The 19,797-nt window shown below is 41.5% G+C and overlaps 1 protein-coding gene across 7 annotated transcripts in view; it reads right to left on the bottom strand.

Moving 5' to 3' along the window:
* Positions 1 to 19,797, bottom strand: part of KCNT2 (potassium sodium-activated channel subfamily T member 2) — a 397,559-nt gene that overhangs the window by 115,354 nt on the left and 262,408 nt on the right. For 4 of the 7 annotated variants that reach the window (XM_029081283.2, XM_029081281.2, XM_029081280.2 and 1 more), the window contains 2 exons: positions 11,037 to 11,145; positions 1,490 to 1,546 (listed from right to left, as the gene is read on the bottom strand). In XM_029081283.2, the coding sequence (XP_028937116.1) occupies positions 1,490 to 1,546; positions 11,037 to 11,145 (166 nt within the window). The remainder of the gene's footprint in view (positions 1 to 1,489; positions 1,547 to 11,036; positions 11,146 to 19,797) is intronic. The other 3 variants (XM_029081285.2, XM_029081284.2, XM_029081282.2) reach the window with 1 other exon arrangement.

Consider the following 19,797-nt stretch of genomic DNA (forward strand, 5'->3'; position numbering starts at 1 on the left):
ATCTAACCTCACAGCCGAGCCCTTGCCCACGGGCAAGGCTCTAGCATGGAATTACCTCCCCATTCATAAAGAACAGACCATCACTTTCCCCATCCTCAAAATCTTTTTAAAAACACATCTCCTCCAAGTGGCCTTCTGTAAGCTCTCATTTCCCCTACACCCTCTCCTTCCTGTGTCACCCTTGCACCTGGATTTGTATCCTTTAAGCACTTGTTATTCATCCCATCCTCAGCTCCATAGTATTTTATGAACATATCCCTAGTTAATTTTAATGTCTGTCTCCCTTTCTAGACTTTAAGGTTCTTGTTGGCGGAGAACGTATCTGACAATTCTGTTTCTCTCTCTCAAGTGCTTAGTACAGTGCTTTGCACCCACTACATACTAAATAAATAACATTGATTGATTGATTACCCTACTGGGGAGAGAAAGGGCAGATTAAGAGTTCATTCATGAGGATTTCAATTTTGTCTCTGAAATAAATGGCAAAGTCACTGGGGGTGAGAGATAGGGAGGTAGATGCATTTGGAGTTTAAGGAGGGAATCAAAATTCAAAAATGTAGGGATGACATCTCTTCTGCTTGGGAACTGACATTTCTTGAGTGAACATTCAATATTATTCATGAATTTTAAAGAAATTTCTTCAAATATGGAGACTGTTTAGCTTTGAAATTTCATTCAAATGATAACATTTTTTTAAACATCAAGACAGAGTGGTTCTGATTTTATTTCTCTGTATTTCATACAAGTAAGCACTTAATAAATACCATAACCAACTTACCTTTCAGATTTTATTCATGATAACAGTAATATCTTGCCTCTAAAAAGTTAATATCAGTTTCCCAAGAGAAGCAACAAGTATTCTTAACTCTCAGTAACTACTTATAAAGTGTTTTTACTTGACTATGTATATGTGACTCTTCTTTCTCCAGTAGCTAAATTTCTTTGGGACAGGAATATAAGAGATGGTCTACTTTTAAGCATTCACCCTTTTTTTTCCTATCACATGCCTGGTCACCATTTAACAATAAAGTAATGAAAGTGCAGCTTTCTTGTATGAGCAAATGGAAGTAATTCAAGGGTGAAGGATTTCTTGTTTCATTATTCATTCATTCAACCATATTTATGAGTGCTTACTGTGTGCAGAGCACTGTACTAAGTGCTATCCATTCTTAACTCCATTCTTACCTAATTCCATTCCTACTTGTTGGCACGTTATGTTTCCATAAATGGATGGTAATTTTTATCTTAAAAAGGGTATTTATTTAGATTTACACTTAAAAGGATGCACATATGTAGCCTCTTGAGAGTAAATAAGATGGTAATAGACTGTAAAAGAGCCTGGGATGCATTTAAAATGTAACAATTAATTGTATATACAATTTTTACCAATAAACAAAATCATCCAATATCGATGATTACAAATCTATACATGTAGTGTAAAACGCACATGTGGAATATCTTAATTTTTGCCCTGGGATAAATATTTCACCTGTGAAAAGTCTGCTTGGTTCCAGTTAGAGGTCTAAAAGCTTCCCAGGTTGTTGTTCTGCAAAGATCATATGAAGTATATCAATTTAGAAATACTGTAGTAAAAAAAATTATTGTTTTCCAAAAGAAAAGAAATTTAGTAGCAGAAAAACATTGTATTCACTATCACCATTGATATGCTTGATATCGGCAATTTTTTTTTTAGATTTTTAGATAATTGAATACAGTTGAAAAATAACTTTGTTGTTAAAAATTTTAAAAACTTTGTGAATCAAAACACACAAAACAAAAAAATTGTAAATTATAGTACATTGTTTCTCTCCATGAGGAAAAAAAGATATAAGTATCCACATTCTACATTTTTTTCATGCTATTTTCAACTAAATTTCAATGGGAATTTAGATGTAATTTTAGTCCTCTAAAATGAATAATTTTTCAGACCTCTACCAAATGGCTACATTCACCTTCTGAACAATTCATCCACATTTCTCTTTGGTTCATACTTTCAATTTCCTTTGGCATTTGCATAGTTATACTTCAGTCAGTGATGGGAAAGTCACTGGGGGGGACAGGGTATGGGGGGGAGAAGATGAGGAGTTCTGTTTTGAGCATGTAAAGTTTAAGGTGTCACTAGAACATCCAAGTAGAGATGTCCTGAAGGCAAAAGCAAACATGAGACTGAAGAAAAGGAGGAAGGTCAGGGCTGGAGAGGTAGATTTGGGAAAATTCACATAAAGATGGAGGTTGAAGCTGTGCAAGTGAATCAGTTCTCTAAGGGAATGGGTGCTATTGGAGAATAGAAAGGAACCGGAACCAAACCTTGAGACAACTCCACAGTTAGAGGGTGTGATGCAGAAGGGGAGTCTGTAAAAAAAAGACTGAGAAGGAAATCAGAGAGAGAGGAGGATAACCAGGAGAAGAGAGTGTCAGTGAAGCAAAGATTAGACAATGTTTCTGGGAAAAAGAAGTTATCCACAGCATCAAAAGCAGTAGAAATGTCGAAGGGGATGACGACAGCATAGAGGTCATTTCATTTTTCAAGGTCATTATTGACCTAAAGAGGGCCATTTCCATGGAGTGAAGAGGGTGCGTGCCAGAGATTGCTGGGGGTTGGAGAGAGAGTTGGAAAAGAGAAAGTGGAGAAAGAGAGCGTAGACAACTTGCTCATTGAGTTTGGAGAGGAATGAGAGGTGGGAGATGGGGTGATAACTGGAGGATGCCATGGAGTCAAGGGAAGGTTTTTTTAGGAGAGGGGAATATATGGCTATGCTTGACAGCAGTGGAGAAGATTCTATTGAAAAGTGAGTCGTGGAAGATGGTGGTCAGGGAGGGAAGAAGCAATTTTTTTGATAGAGTGAGATGAGGTCGAAGCCACAGATCGAGGAGATAAAGTTTGAGAGGAGGCAGAGTTTGTCTCCCTTGTTAGAGTGTAAGCTCCTTGGGGGCAGGGGACAGATGTTTTCTGCATCTGTTATATCTTCCCAAGCATTTAAAACAGTGCATTACACTCACTGGACACTTAATATTAACCTTTACTACATCTATTGCAACAATCACTGCTACTAGAGAAGCAGTGTGGCTTAGAGGAAAGAGCACAGGCTTGGGAGTCAGAGGTCGTGGGTTCTAATCTCGGCCCCCGCCACATGTCTGCTGTGTGCTGTTTGGGCAAGTCACTTAACTTCTCTGAGCCTCAGTTACCTCATCTGTAAAAATGGGGATTAAAAAAAATGTGAGCCCCACATGGGACACTCTGATTGCCCTGTATCTACCCCAGTGATTAGAACAGTGCTCAGCACATAGTAAGTACTTAACAAATATCATAATTATTATTATTACTAATACTATTACTACTTCTACTGAATTTTCCTTGAGCAATATTTTAGCCACATTTGACATTTCATTTAAACTACAGATAATACCTACTGTGATATGGCTGTAGAAAAAAATAATAAAACCAATTTTCTTTTAAATGCAAATCATTAACAATAAAAGAGCAGGGGTCTCTCTTTCATTTCACCTAACAGAAAAGGCAATGAGATCTATAGATTTTATTTTACCAGGGCAGGACTGTTTGGATAGAAAGGAAGGGATGCATTTGGGAAATATTATGGCGCTATATAAAAAAAAAAACAAATAGGATTTAATGACAGATTGTGGGAGCTTTAAGAGAATGGGGAGTACAGGACAATGCCAAGATTGTGGGCTCGGGACACAGGGAGGATGGTGGAAATGGGTTTGAAATTAAGATCTGCTCTGAAATTGCTCAGAGGTGGTTATGATGTCACAGTGGACATGGTGGTGGGAGGAGGATGCTAAGGCAGCCACCTTTCCATTCAAAGCGAGGAAGAAGAAGGCAGCTCAGAGGGGTACAGTCACTATCTCTGGGATGTTATTACTCGACAGCAAAACTGTGCAGCATAAGACGATGCAGGAAGGAGGGATCGAGCCACTTGCTTCTCCAAGCACATCTGAGGCACCCCCAGGGTCTTCTCAGCTTCATGGAGATCACCCCCACGGAGAGGTTATCTCTCTGTTCCATTCCTGCCTCTCTGCACTCTCCTAAGGAAGATTACTCGGAGGTTGGAAGGAAGGAGTTCTCAGAAAATAAAAGTCACTCACCTAATTCTGCCAAGCTTCTCCCAACCTTGCAGCCCAGCTCTGGTATCCAGAGCCAACTAGAGGGGCGTGGCACAGAGATACTGGCTGCTGCTGACTGGGATCGGGCCCAGTTTCCTAAAGGTAGCTGGGGTTTCAACCCTTGCTGTTCTTCCCCTGCCTTCTTCCCTTCCAGAGCTCCAGGTCTCATCCCTGTCTGTTCCTTCTCAGACCCACAGCTACAGATAATAAAATGGACTTTCCCCTGAAGGGGAAAATCATAAAGAGGAAAGATGATATTGGGAGCAGAGGAAAGAAGGAAGAAATGGAGAGAGAAAATGCTCTGTGTCTGTATTGTGGTCACATCTCTAGGCATATGTCTCTATAACCACTATGACTCCGTGTTTTAGTGACTATCATCTTGCACAACAAGCTCAGTGGCTCTTCACTTCCCCACCTAAACTGTCCGATCCATTTCCAAAATGTATCTGGAGCTTAGAACAGTGCTTGGCACAGAGTAAATACTCAACAAATACCATAATTATTATTATTTTTATCTGAGCAACTCTTGACACTCATGTCTCCACTACCAAGTAAATGCAGAAGGTTATATGGATCTATGTCTGGGCAGTCATCCTTTCGAGGATATTGGAGGTACTGTAATCTCAGTTCAGCTCAAGATAAGGGCAGTGGCATGAGGGTGAAGGCATTTTTGATTATGACTGTCCTAGGTGCACCTGTCTTTTATGCACACTCAATTGTTATATTAGTCTGTGAAGATATTTTAGGGTTACTCAGGCTCCTGTTGCAACTTGGTAGTCGTGCTATGTCAGTCAATTGTATTGATTGAGTGCTTATTGTGAGCAGAACACTGTACAAAGCTCTTGGGAGACTACGATAGAGTTGGTAAACATGTTCCCTGCCCACAAAGAACTAAAATTGAGCTGTTCCATCTTGCGTTGGAGGCATATTTACTGGATGCTTACTATGTGCAAAGCACTGTACCAAGAGTTTGGGGGACAGCACAATACAACAGAATTAGGAGACAAATACCCTACCCATAACAAGTTTACAATCTAATCCCAGCTCTGCCATTCACCCTTAGGGTGACGCTGGGCAAGTCACTTTCCTTCTCTGTGCCTCAGTTTCCTTATCTGTGGAAATGGGGATGAGATATCCTTTGACTGTGAGCATCATGTGGGCCAGGGACTCCCCGTGCTTATCTGTAATTTATTTATTTGTTTTAATGTCTGTCCTCCCCGCCCCCAGCAGACTGCAAGCTTGCTGTGATTAGGGAATGTGTCTGTTGTTAGAGTGTATTCTCCCAAGTACTCTGCACTTGTGTTTTGCACACAGTAAGTGATCAATAAATACAATTGAATGAATGCTTAGTTCAGAACCTGTCGCATAGTATGTACATAGCAAATACCTCAATTATAATCACTCTTAGTATGACTCAGACATATGTTAGCTTCAGTGATCGATCAATCGATCACTGGCAATTATTGAGTGCTTACCGTGTGCAGAGCACACACTTGGGAAAGTACATTCCAAAAGAGTTGGTAGGACATTTCTAAAGAGAAGCTAAGTGGATAGACCACAGGCCTGGGAGTCAGAAGGACCTGGGTTCTAATCCCAGTTCTGCCACTTCTCTGCTGTGTGACCTTGGGCAACTCATTTCTCTGCACCTCAGTTCCCTCCTCTGTCAAATGGGGACTAGGACTATGAACACCATGTGGGACAGGGACCATATCCAACCTAATTTGCTCAAATTGATCCCAGCATTTAGTACAGAGCCTGGCACATAGTAAGTGCATAACAAAGACCACCGTTATCATTATTATTATTATCTGCGATCCCTGCCCGCAAGAAGGTGGGCTAGCACCAATCCCTTTTTGCATCCCTGAAGGCTCCACGACCATTAAAGGTATATCCTGAGTACCTTCATCTCTACAGAAGGCACTGGCCTATCATGTCTTCAGGTGCCCTGTGATCATCTTGGGTCGCAAGTATAATCAGTGCATGCTAGCTATCCGGGCTGGCTCAAGGACGATTTCCACCGGGCTCCATCACACCCTAATCAATCCTCCCTATCGCCTCTGCTTTTCTCCACACCCACTCCCACCTGGAGCATTTCATGATTAATGTTCAGATTAGTGATCAAATGATTGTACTGGATTCAAGAGTTAATGAACTTGATTTGGGGTAGGAGACACAGATTGTATCGAAACTTCAGAGACATATTTAAAGTAACTAAACCTTAAAGTCGTCCTCAATCTAATTCTGTAGTCCTCCAACCGTACCGTCTGCGAATGTTCTATTTCACCCATCATCTAGTCTTATTTATAAAATTCAGCATAGGGACTGTTCACTGCTCTCTTTTCATCTATTCAAAATTCTGCTCCCGAAAAAAGATCTTCTCCCACTTCATTCCTATTTTCTAGCCATCAATGGCTCCCTCTTATCTTCCAAATCCTGTCCAGGCTCTTGTGCTGCATCAGTGTGGTTGGGCTCTTTTCCAACCATAATTTCTTGATTTCTTGCTGTAATCCTCACCTCTGGGCCTGCTTATTCCTCTTACTGTCTAGCAGTAAAACATTCATTTCATCTTTCTGTCTTTTGACATGTTTCCCAGACCACCTTCTGTCACCCTGTCTGACCTGCCATCTCCTCTCGTCATTAAAATCTCTCCTGAAACTCACTCCATTCAATGACTGTTTCAAAGACTGTTCACTAATGAAGCAGGAAAAAAATAGCAAAAAGCAATTTCATCTCCAGTAATCCCAACTGGGATCCATCCCAGGGGTCTACGTATTGAATCTCTGAGCCACGGAGGCTGTTTCGATGGATGTTTGCCAAGGACCCAGGTAGGGTCCACTAATTGAAACCCCTAAAGTACTAAAGTTACGTTCATCTTGTTCTCAGGGGTTCGATCGACACAGAACCTAGTGGGACTTTTTGTGAGTTTTGGGGTTTGCTAATGGCACTCGTTAGGCCTTTACCACGTGTCAAGTACTGTTAGCCCTCAGTAAATATAAATTATTCAGGCTGGGTACAATCCCTATCCCACATGGGCCTCATAGTCTAAGTAATAATAATAATATAAATAATTTTGGTATTTTTTATTTACTTGCTATGTGCCAAGCATTGTACTCAGCACTGGGGTAGATACAGGCAAAATGGGTTGGACACAGTCCCTATCCACATTCACATTCTCAATCCCCATTTTATATACGAGGTAACTGCGCCACAAAGAAGCGAAGTGATTTGTTCAAGTCATACAGCAGGCATGTGGAGCAGCTGGGATTAGAACCCATGACCTCCTGACACCCAGTCCCATGCTCTATTCACTATGCCTTGATCAAGTATTGAACCCCCATTTTGGAGTTGAGGAAAATAAGGCCCAGAGAAGTTAGGCAATTACCCAATGTCACAGAGCAGGCAAGTGGTGGAGCCGGGATCAGAACCCAGGACCTCTGGCTTCCAGGCAACACTGGAACTGCTAGTCTCAGTGGTCTGGGTGAAATGAATAAAGCACTGAACTATTCTACCATATCCCTTTATCACTGGACCATCTTCTGACAAGTTCACTGCACCCTCCCCGACCACAAGGAAGGGCAGGAGCCAGGACTTTCCTGAGGAGATTCACAACCTGCAGAGACAATGAGACTTTGCCAGCCTGAATAACACTTCTAATGTAGATGGGACAGATGGCATTGGGGTTGGGGAAAAGCTATGGCTGCAACTGGGTACAGAGAGGGATACAGAAGAGACCAGAGACTGAAACAGGGCCCAGCTCCTGGAAAGGAGAAGGCACTACGGGGAGAGGCCCCAAGTGAATATGACTGATGGGTTTGGGTTGGGGATTGGTGGGTAGTTTGGGTTTCGTGAGTCACTGAACATGCGACTATGGTGGAGAAGGTTGGGGAGGCTGAGTATGCAGACAGGAGAAGCATCCTTGCCTATCTGTCTATTAATCAATCACTGGCATTTATTGAGTGCTTACTGTGTGCAGAGCATTGGACTAAGAACTTGGGAAAATACGATACAACAGAGTTGGTAGACACGATCCCTGTAGACCTCACAGTCTACTTGGGGAGACAGACATTAAAATAAATTACAGAGTATACTACTTGTATCTGTCTCTGTATCTGAGGGGCCTGGCTCTGAAGCAGTGTTGCTTAGTGAGTACAGCACAAGTCTGGGAGTCAGAAGGAGGTGGGTTCTAAGGCTGGCTCTGTCACTTGTCTGCTGTGTGACCTTGGGCAAGTCATTTAACTTCTCGGGGCTTGTTACTTCATCTGTAAAATGGGGATTAAGAGTGTGAATCCCAATTGGGACAGGGACTATGTCCAATGTGATTAGCTTGTATCTATCCCAGTGCTTAGAATAGTGCTTCACAGATAGTAAGCACTAAACAAATACCACTGTCTTTATTATTGCTCCTTCGTGTTTGTCTCTCATATCTACGTTCGGCTGCCTGAACCCTAAGATCCTTTTGCCTGCGAAAGTCAAGGTGATGGGGCAATGATTTGAAGGCTGAGCTTATTGGAAGGATTTTTACAACTGACCTGATGCGAGAAAAGGAAAAACCCAGTGAGCTTTCAGCTACTAAAGAAACCCAGGCACCTCAGAGCTCTCTTCTCAGAGCAAACTGAGGCTCCTATGGCTGGGGGAAGGCTGAGGAAACTTAATATCCCACACAACCCCGTTCTCCTTCCTCTCACTGCAAAACTCTGACCACCAAAAGCCTGAATTCTGATGAGGAGTTTCTAACTCAGACCTCAGCAAAATCTGGTCCTCGACAATCGGAGGCCTGTCGGAGCATTTCGGACAACCAAACCTTAGTGAGACAGCCACATTTGCACACTGAACAAGTCTACAGTGCCCCAGCACTCCAGTTTCGTAAAGAGATCACAGGCAAGGTAACGGATTCCAGAAGCTCTTTAAATGCACAAGGATTGTCAGTGTAGCACTCAGCTTGGTAGGCCATTTAGGAGTAGGGCTTGGCTCACTAGCTTCTCCAGACCTGAGCCAGGCTCACCCTCTTACCTATCTGCCATACTAGGCTCATCTGCTTTCTCTTTCTGTCCTCCCCTACCTCATCATGGGGCTTATTCTCACTCAGCCTAACTAGATTCCACCAATCACAGCCATCTGAGCCTTTCTTCCTGGTGCAGCCAGCCAACTCATTCAATCCATCCGTATTTATCAGTGCTTACTATCTGCAGAATACAAAGCACTCTCCTTCCTGTATGTCCTGAGGTTGGCCCCGTCTCTCCCCCAGAGTATCCCTGCCCTCTCTAGCCCCAGTACAATGCTCAGCACACAGTAAGGGCTCAAAAAATGCTATCGATTGATTGCTTGATTCATCCCCTTCTCCTTTCCGGGAGGCCTTCCTAGTCTTCTTATGGGAGGTCTATCTTCTCCAGGGAAAACTCTAACTCTGCTTTTTCCCACAAAACTCTTCTCCTCGTTTCAGTGGTTTCCCTCTCTCCAGAACAACCAGACCCGGATTTGGAGAAAACGGTGTCTGCAGGAGGAAAAATGGTATAGAGCAGGCCACAGTGCGGTCCCTGTGGAAAAATAAATTGCTGGAACACTAGTTCCGGCGTGAAGGAATTATTCTGGGGCACTGGGTTGCAGTTTGATGCTGTCCCATCCCTTTTGGTCAACATTTAGACTGTGAGCCCATCTCTGGGCAGGGATTGTCTCTATCTGTTGTCGAACTGTACATTCCAAGTGCTTAGTACAGTGCTCTGCACATAATAAGGGCTCAATAAATACTATTGAATGAATGTGGGGTTGTCTACCACTTATATGCATCTGTTCCGGTAGGGGTTACCACTGCTTCACCCTTAGCCCCTGTCCTGGCTGTCTCTTGTTCACTAGCAACATCAATTTTGCCTCTCCTGCCTTTTGCCAAGCCACCGGGCTGTGGCCCTGCCATTCACATGGGACTCTCACGTGCATCTTCCTCGGTGGCGAACTCCAGGTGCAGGCTAAACTGAGTTTTTGTAATTTTCTCCTCACATCTCATCCAAAAGAATGCCTGCTCTCCATATGATTGCTCACCTCCCCACCAAGACCCCCAGAACACTCCCTTGCTATGCTAGTAAAAGGGATGGTTAACTTTCACCACTCAGGATTGGCAATCTTATTCAATTCTCTTCATCTTTATCCTGACCACAAAGAAAAAAGATATTAGCTACCAGGGTGAGGGAAGAGGAAAATCATTAAAACAAAATCATGATTTTCATAAAAAATGCCAACACTGGATGTGTGCAAAATCTGGAGTTTAAAGGTATGGAGCCTTCCTGTTTGTTAGGATAGTGTCAGACACACTTGAGACTTAGGAAGTCCTTCCAACCAACAGGAAGTGCTGCAGCAGACAGCTGCAAGGGTGTTACGTTGGGAATGATGGATGTATTGGGGTCCTGAGAATCTTTGTGGAAGAACTGATTAGAGCACTCATGGATTGTGCAGCATCACTCGCTTCTTCAAAATTCATAACTATTCCATTGTTTTGCTGCCAAACCTTCACATCATTTCACCAGAAATAAAATATTGCCCTAAAACATAGCTTTGAAAATTAAGGGAAAACATCTGATTAGTAACATTCAGTTACGAATGGATTTGGTTAGCCAGTAAAATATCAGTTATGAATGGATTTTGTTTGGCTCATCTTTTGTATTAGAACTGTGATATTTTCTGAGAGTTTATTTCCCAAATTCCTAAAAACAGTATCACTTTAAAATGAAAATGTAGACTCTCTGCAGGGCAAATGATGTTTTACAAAGCAAACTCCTCAAACATAGTTGGAATGTTAAATGTACATTACACAACACTGCCTTATTTGAAAATGATTGATGTCCCAGTTTATTCTGTGTCACAAACAACTTAGACTTCAGAAATCACACAATGACAATTTCAGAAAAAGAATGAATACTTACTGTCCTCTGGAAGTATGGACCAACAGGGTAATCAGGGTTGATGTGGCCGGGCAGATACAATTTAATGCTAACATTGCATACTTAAATTCCTCTTCACACACAACATGATCTGTTTAAAACAACAAGCAAAAATCACTGAATTCAGTCAATGGAATCAGGCCTTTATTAGCTCATTCATCCATCAATGACATTTATTGAGTGATTACTATGCACAGAGAAATGTGCTAAGTGCTTGGGGAAGTAATAATAATAATAATGTTGGTATTTGTAAAACGCTTACTATGTGCAGAGCACTGTTCTAAGTGCTGGGGGAGATACAGGGTGATCAGGTTGTCCCACGTGGGGCTCATAGTTTTAATCCCCATTTTACAGTTGAGGGAACTGAGGCACAGAGAAGTTAAGTACAATATAATAGTGTTGGTAGATGGCATCCTTGCCCACAATATGCATATAAAGCTTATTTTTCTCCCAAGCTTTTCAATCAGGAGTATATTCGTTCAATTGTATTGTGTGTAAAGCGCTGTACTAAGCGCTTGGGAGACTATACATCATCTGCCCCCTTCCTGCCTGTTTTCTCCCACTTTCCCAAACCAACAAGATAGCTCCTAGCCCTTCTGAATAGCAAAGCAGAAATCAGCCAGGACTCTCTTCAGTGGACCTTTTGAGTGTATCCCGATTTGCCTTAAAAAATGCTTAAAGGGAGCACAGTTCTTAAAGCCGTCATTAGAACATCATCAGAGCTACATCTCAACTCTCCACTGAGACTAGAAGGTTCATGTGTGCTTAGATGTGAATTTCTCGTTACACAACGTGCAACTGGGACAATAGAAGGCTTTTACCTACCAAATAAACAATTCTGGGAATCTGCCGTAAGTAAGAGGAAGAAAAGGAGTGTTGGATTAACTAAGATTTGTACATTTTCGTCAAAGGAAAATGACAAGGTTTGACAAATAGCCCAATCAGACCATAGCCATCCTCCTTTCTTCGCATTTTCTGTGATGACACTATTGAATTTTAATGCTGCTATTCCCTTCAGGACTTTGCAATAATAACAATAATGACTTTCTAATAATAAGAAGAGTAATGATAACTGTGGTATTTATTAAGTGCTTACTATGTACCAGGCACTGTACTGTTGGGGTGGATATAAACAAATTGGGATGGACTCAGTCCCTGTCCCACATGGGGCTCACAGTCTTAATCTCCATTTCACAGTTCAGGTAATGGAGGCACAGAGAAGTGAAGTGACCTGTCCAAGGTCACTCAGCAGACAAGTGGCAGAGACAGGATTGTGCCTAGTGTCTGGGTTTTGTTACATGTGTACTTTAAGTAACGTACTGGTGTTCTGTGTGCAGGACCCCTGTGCTGCTGCTGCTGTGTACAAACATATACAACCATAATGAAGTTATCTTTCCAGTAGATCAGTCAGTCAATCATATTTATTGAGCACTTACTGTGTAAAGAGCACTGTACTAAGTGCTTAGGAGAGTACACTACATCAGACACATTCCCTGCCTTCAACGACCTTACAGCCTAGATGCAGTCCAGCACATATTTCAAGGTGGAAGAAATTTAGGATGTTCATATGAAGCATGATTCTCCTTTATCACCCCACCATCTTGCAGCTTTCTGAAGGCCTGACCCCTTCTGCTTCTGTTTTCTGCCTCTTTCTCTAGCCAAGCATCACTGGACCGCCCGTTGCCTAAGAAGTAGAATCCAGTGACTGCATCAAGTTCTATGTCGAGGATGAAAACATCCAGTTGGATTGGATTTCCCAGATGACGGCTGGTACGTGATACATGACTCCTGGTTTCTACAGACTGTCAGACAAAAGCACTGGGGTTCATCATCATCATCCTCTCCCTGTCTTCTGGGAAATGGGCCTCCATTTGAGCTACTCCTTTGAGCTACTGGCTCAAAGACTTGGGATAATGTTCTTTACTTTGAGCTGGAAAGTTTCTGTAAGGGATTGCAAGCATACTCGGGCCACAGCTTGCAGATCTCTCGTGACATCCTTGAGCAGGGTAGTATAAAATAAATTGAATAGGACCAGACCAAGGACACAACTGTGCTTTGCACTGAAAGTGATGGGGAAATGGTCAGTCAGGGTTTCTTTGATTCTAATGAAACCAACTATCCCACTGGGCTGTATCCTAAAAGTCTTAATGCATTTCTCTAGAGAGCCACAGTTTGTTTAGCAATTTCCAGAGCCCTGGTCTACTAATAAATCAATTGATCAATCATTCACATTTATTGAGTGCTTCCTGGGTGAAGGATACTGTACTATGTACTTGGGAAAGTACAACAGAACAACATAGACACATTCTCTGCCCATAATGAGTTTACAATCCATCAAATACTCACCTAGGTATTAGTATTATGATTATGGCATTTATTAAGTGCTTATTATCCTCTACGTGCTGGGGTACATAGAAGGTAATGAGATCAGACACACATCCCGTTCCACATGGAGCTCACAATCTTACCCCCATTTTACAGATGAAGAAACTGAGGCCCAACAAGGGAAACTGACATCACACTGAAGACCAGTGGTAGAGCTGAGACTCAAATTCAGGTCTCTTGACTTCCAATCCTATGTTCTCTCCACTATGCTATTCTACCTCCCCAGCGAATGTGTTCAAAAGAAGTGCAATTTGGGGGCTACACCGCATCTACATTTATGTTCAAGAAGAGTTTGGACTTAAAGTCCAACTGGATCCTGTAAACTGTGCATGCAGGTGTGGGCACAGTCACTGTTTGTCAGCTGTGTGACTTTGGGCAAGTCACTTAACTTCTCTGTGCCTCAGTTATCTAATCTGTAAAATGGGGATTAAGACTGTGAAACACAAGTGGAACAGCCTGATTACCTTGTATCTGCCCCAGTACTTAGAACAGTGCTTGGCACATAGAAGTGCTTAACAAATACCATTATTATTATTATTATTATTAATAATAAAGAGTGAACTTTATTCTCGGCTATTTATATTTTCAATGATGGAGAGGACGGGAAGTGTTGGGAATCAGAGTTGATTCAAATTTTACTGCCCACATTTGCAGACAGACTTTTTAAGCTCCTTAAAAGTCTTAAAAGCCCCTACAACTTGAATAAAGTGCTCTTGTGTGCTCTTGGGTACTCCAAGGAAAAGGGGTATTGGAAGCAGAGTTTCCATGGGTCCTGCATGTGGTCATGAGAAGGAGGGATCTGAGATAATTGTGTGTGCTCTCATGAGCTTATGGTGGGTGGAGAAAGGGCTTTTCTGGGAGTGAAAACACAGCGGTTAATAAAAAGGTTGGTAGGGGAGTCCTGTAGACTGAGAGCCCATTGTGGGCAGGCATTGTCTCTATTTCTGTACTGTACTTTCCAAATGCTTAGTACAGTGTTCTGTATACATTAAACGCTCAATAAATACAAATGAATGAAAGAATGATGGAGTAGGCATGAGCTGGGGGTTTCAGGTTGGGCTGGTGCCCTTTTGTCATCCCCAGATAAAAACAGCACCATCTGTCAATGGTGTCAGAAGCTTTCGGAAGGTTTGGGAAAACAAGAGAGACCCTAATATTGCTCTCTGAACTTTTCTGTACCTTTATTTGAGTATAGCTACCCTTATAAGACCAGACTGATTTTGCTTATTTCTCCTTCCTAAGGATGATTTGATAGTCCTGAGAAGAAAATTAGACATTATATTTTGACTACAATTGAAAAATATGATTTAGCAGGTAGCAGTAAGGAACAGTAGCCCCAATATATATATGAGATGTTGCCAGGTGTTAACTGTTTTCAAATACAAATATCTTCTATCACATTCATGATATTATTTAAGATTTAAGATTTCTACTTCTGAGAAACATAGGTATATTTTGATGAGTAGAATTTCTGGCCTACATACAATCATGAAAAACAAGGAACATTCAGAAATCTCTCCTGCAGACTTCACCTAAATCAATCTTTCTAGGCAGATATATCTAAGGAAGGACATTCTTGCTGCAGTGACATATGCCAGGGCTTAACCTACCCGAGGGTCAGAAACCTTCTACTTAAAATTTTACCCAAGTCCTGTCATTCAGAATTAAACTGGCTTGACAATCTTCAGGCAGTGCTCTGATAAATGATCTAGGATTTTTTTTTTTCAGCCAAAGTGTTCAAATATCCCTTTGAAGTAGATGGTTGTAAAAGTTTTTTGTAAATGTTTTCCCAAATGTGTTTTACAAGGCATGTGTATGTAGAGCAACATTAAAAGATAGTAAACAACCAATATAAAGATCTTATATTATGGTTAGTACAGTGCCCAGTACACCGTAAGCACTTGAATACCATTTAAAGAAAAAAGGAAAAACATGTCTACCAAATTTTTATATTGTATCTCTCAAGCACTTAATAAGTGCACATAGCACTCAATAAGTATGACAGATTGATTAATGCCTTTTAAAGATAAACTACATCATTTTTGTTTCTTTTGGTGTTATTTTTGCCCACAGCAGTAACAAAACCTGTCTATCTCCTCCATAGAGTGTAAGCTTCTTGTGGGCAGGGATCATGTCTATCAACTCTGCTAAATTGTACTTTCCCAAATGCTTAATAAAACACTCTACACACTATAAGTGTTCAATAAATACCACTGACTGATGGATTGATTGAAAAAATGCTTTCAAAAGCAAAGGCATGCTCAACAGGCATAATTTGACATGTTTCAAGATAATTAAACACATAATTCTGAGAAAGGTAATAATTAGCAGAGGCAGGAAAAACTTGATTGTCTTGAAGCAGCTAATGTATTCTCCCTTTTATATTCATCTTTTTTTCTAGGATGTAAAAACCTTGCGGAACATAAGGTGGGAAGGTGGAATGCTGCTCAATTCATTTTATTAATAGAAAGCTCATTTTTATAATAATGATAATAAGCATATTATTTGTTATGTACATATTATGTGCCAACTCCTGGGGTTGCTACAAGTTAATCAGTTTGGATATACTGCCTGTCCAACACGGGGCTTGTAGTCTAGATGAGATGGAGAGCAGGAACTGAATCCTCAGTTTACAGATGAGGAAACTGAGGCACAGAGAAGTTAAGTGACTTGTCTCAGGTCACATAGCAGGCAAGGGGTGGAGTTGGGATCAGAACCTAGTTTCTCAACTCCTCCATTTTGTTTCTGTTTACAGAAAGTTGGACCCAGTGGAAGAATCTTAATGCTTATCCAAAACAATGCCTAGTGGGAATGTTTGCAGTGTTTCAGGTAGAGAAGCCGAGTATTTTCTGAGATAGAGAAGGCTGAAGCCTACTGTCCCAAAGCACCGAGGCTCACAGCTCAGGAGGTATACCAGAGCTCTCCCTTCTCTTGGCCATCTGGGTTTCCATCATGCTTTGCCCCAGTGCAGCATAAAGAGGCGGTGGCAGCACTGTGCTTTCTCAACTTTCAGAACCCATGGCTGCGCTAACAGATGAACATTCAAATATCCAACTGAGGGGTTAACAGCCTGAAACACTGCTCCTCCTTTATTCACAATGTTGGGCTACTTTTACTTAATTGATAGCTGTCTTTGTCTTTTCAGGTTGTTTTATTTCAATTCTTCCTTCTGTGTTCACTGCCAATCCTCTCCACACATCTTCCCTTCCCCTCATCTTGAACTGGGGGCTCCTTAGGGTACCGAGGTTATCTTAAATTCTCATCCTCATATTTTCCCCAGCTCTTAGTACAAAGCCTGGAACACGTAGGTTTAATAAATAAATCTGGACAAGTTAAAACAGTTAAACATCTTGGTCAAGCCTAGTTACCTCAGAATTCAATCCTAAATGCCTCTATTTGAAGCCAATTTTACCCTCACCTAACTCGATTGCTTTTTTAAAAAGTGCACTTCCTTTGGGACAGCATGGCATAGGAAATGCAGTCTACTACATCAAAAATAAACATTGTCATCATCATATTGTCAAGTATTCACATATTCAAACAATTTTTACCTAAAATACTTTTAGAGAAGCAGTGTGGCTTAGTGGAAAGAGCACAGGCTTGGGAATCAGAGGTCGTAGGTTCTAATCCTGGCTCCGCCATTTATCAGCTGTGTGACTTTGGGCAAATCACTTAAATTTTCCATGCCTCAGTACTCTCATCTGTAAAATGGGGATTAAGACCGTGAGCCCCACGTGGGACAACCTGATTACCTTGTATCTCCCTCAGCGCTTAGAACAGTACTTGGCACAGAGCAAGGGCTTAACAAATACCATTATTATTACTATTATTTTTAAATACTTCCCAGACTAAGCTCCACCTTTCCTCATCTCCCATTCCCTTTTGCAACACCCTGAATTGCCCCCTTTGCTCTTCCCCTGTCTCCCTGCCCCACAGGATTTAGGAATATATCTGTAATTTTATTTATTTATATTGATGTCTGTTTATTTGTACTGGTGTCTTCCTCCCCCACTAGACTGTGAATTCATTGTTGGCAGGGATTGTCACTCTTTGTTGCTGTATCGTACTTTCCCGAGCACTTAGTGCAGTGTTCTGCACATAGTAAACTCTTAATAAATATGGCTGAATGAATTACTTCTAAAAAACAATCCATTTTCATGGCAAATAGAAACATTTTACATGCCCACAAGTGCCACTTTCTACTGAGTGAAAGATATTTTTTCAGGCACCTTTAAAAATCAAAGTAGAAAAGTTTTAATTTAGTCAAAACTTTCTTTTAGTTGTAAAATAGTCATCAGTTCTAGACTAGATGAGAGTCACAGCACCAATAAATAAAAGTCAGAGAGAAACAAAAGCTTCCTATTCTAACCATGACAGAAACCATTAAAAGGAGTATCCACAATGCACTGGTTTGGTTTTTACCTCTTCTCCCTTCTGCTGAAAATAAAGGATAGGCCAAAAGAGAGAGGAAAATGAGAACCAGAGAGTGACACTGACAACAGATCAACTGCCCAATGTGCTTCTTTTAATGGTATTTGTTAAGCACTTACTATATGCTAGGCACTGTACTAAGTGCTGGGGTAGATAAAAGTTAGTCATCTTAGATGCAGTCCCTGGCCCACATAGTGTTCATAGTCTTAATCTCCATTTTACAGATGAGGTAACTGAGGGATGGAGAAGAGAAGTGACCTGCCCAACATCACACAGCAGACAAGTGGTGGAGCCAGGATTAGAACCAATATCCTTCTGATTCCCAGGCCCAGACTCCATCCACTAGGATATCCTGCTTCTCTTCCTGTGATGTAGAGTTTAGTTTAGCTGGTTCTTAATCATTATTATTTTGAGCAATCTGCTAGGAATCCCAGAAAGCCATCCTCATTTCCAGGCAGGAGATGAGTCTGACGGAACTGAGGTGAGGCACTATGAAGAAGCGAGGGGCAGGGAACCAGGATTGCTTAATTCCAGGTAGCTGAAATGAGTAGCATTTATTGAGCACTTACTTTTTGCAGTGCCCTCTTGTAGGTTCTTGGGAAGCACAGAATTAACAAATATTCAGGAAAACTTGCACTTCTTTCCTCTTGCTTTAAAAAATGCACTAAGGAGGAATTTGAATTCTACTGTGACTCTAAATTTTTAAAAAACGGTACTTACCCAAGGAAGCAGCAGACAAGTGGTGGAGCCAGGATTAGAACCCACATCCTTCTGACTCCCAGGCCCGTCCTCTATCCGATAGGGACCCCTTGGGCAAGTCACTTTACCTCTCTGTGCCAGGCACTGTTACTATTGCTGGGATAGATACAAGCTAATCTAGTTTGACATAGGCCATGTCCCATAGGATTCTCACAGTCTTAATCCCCATTTTATAGATGTGGCAACTGAGGCCCAGGGAAGTAAAGTGATTTGCGCAAGGAGCCTCTAGTGTATAGAGTACAGGCGAGGGAGTCATTAGGACTTAGATTCTAATCTTAGCTCCACCACCTGTCTGCTGTGTCCTCGGGCAAGTCACTTAACTTCTGTGTGCCTCAGTTGCCTCCTGTGCAAAATGGGGATTAAAACTGTGAGCTCTATGTGGGACTGTGTCCAACCCGATTACCTTGTATCTACCCCAGTGCTTGGAACAGTGTCTGGCACATAGTAAGTGCTTAACAAATATCATAAAAGAAACCCTAAAAAAACCCAGATCCTTTTGACTCCCAGGCCCATGGACTCTCTACTAGGCCATGCTGCTTTTCTTGCTTCTTATTATAAGGTGTGTGGAAGGAGAAACTTTCCTGAAGGTTCAGTTTGGCCTTTATTACTAGATTTTTAACTTGAAGAAGGCAAGGATGATTTGGAGGAGGGGAAATGAGAGACTTGTCAAGATTTGATAGTGGGAAGCTAATCTTTCCCCAAAGTGGCTTCAGAGAGTTCATTTGCAATGGGTCAAACCCCACCTAAATCACCCAATTGCATCACAAGAGGTTCAAAATGAACTCAAGCTATTTTGAGGCTGTGAATTTATATTTGTCACTAGTTACCGAATTGTCATTATTCCTCTGTCATGTGTGGAGCGTGTAAGTGCCAATTACCAGAGAAAATAATTTGTCTTTGTCTCTTCTCTCCCAACTGTTAATTGTGTTGGTAGAATCGATTTAGTAAAGCCACAGCTGTACTGCCACTTGCCTTCTGAACTAGAAAAGCTGACAAAAAATAATCCCGGGGCAAAATATAGCATCTCCCTAAGCAAGTACACAAGGTTTTCAGAAAGCTAGGAATAGTGATTAGAGATGACAATAAATGTACAAGAATCGGGCAGATACACTGCTTCACTTTTAGTTCACATATTGGTTTTGTGTAGAGTTGATGGTTCTCTGTTTTT

This window comes from Ornithorhynchus anatinus, chromosome 16 (assembly GCF_004115215.2).
Source record: "Ornithorhynchus anatinus isolate Pmale09 chromosome 16, mOrnAna1.pri.v4, whole genome shotgun sequence".
Lineage (NCBI taxonomy): Eukaryota > Metazoa > Chordata > Mammalia > Monotremata > Ornithorhynchidae > Ornithorhynchus > Ornithorhynchus anatinus.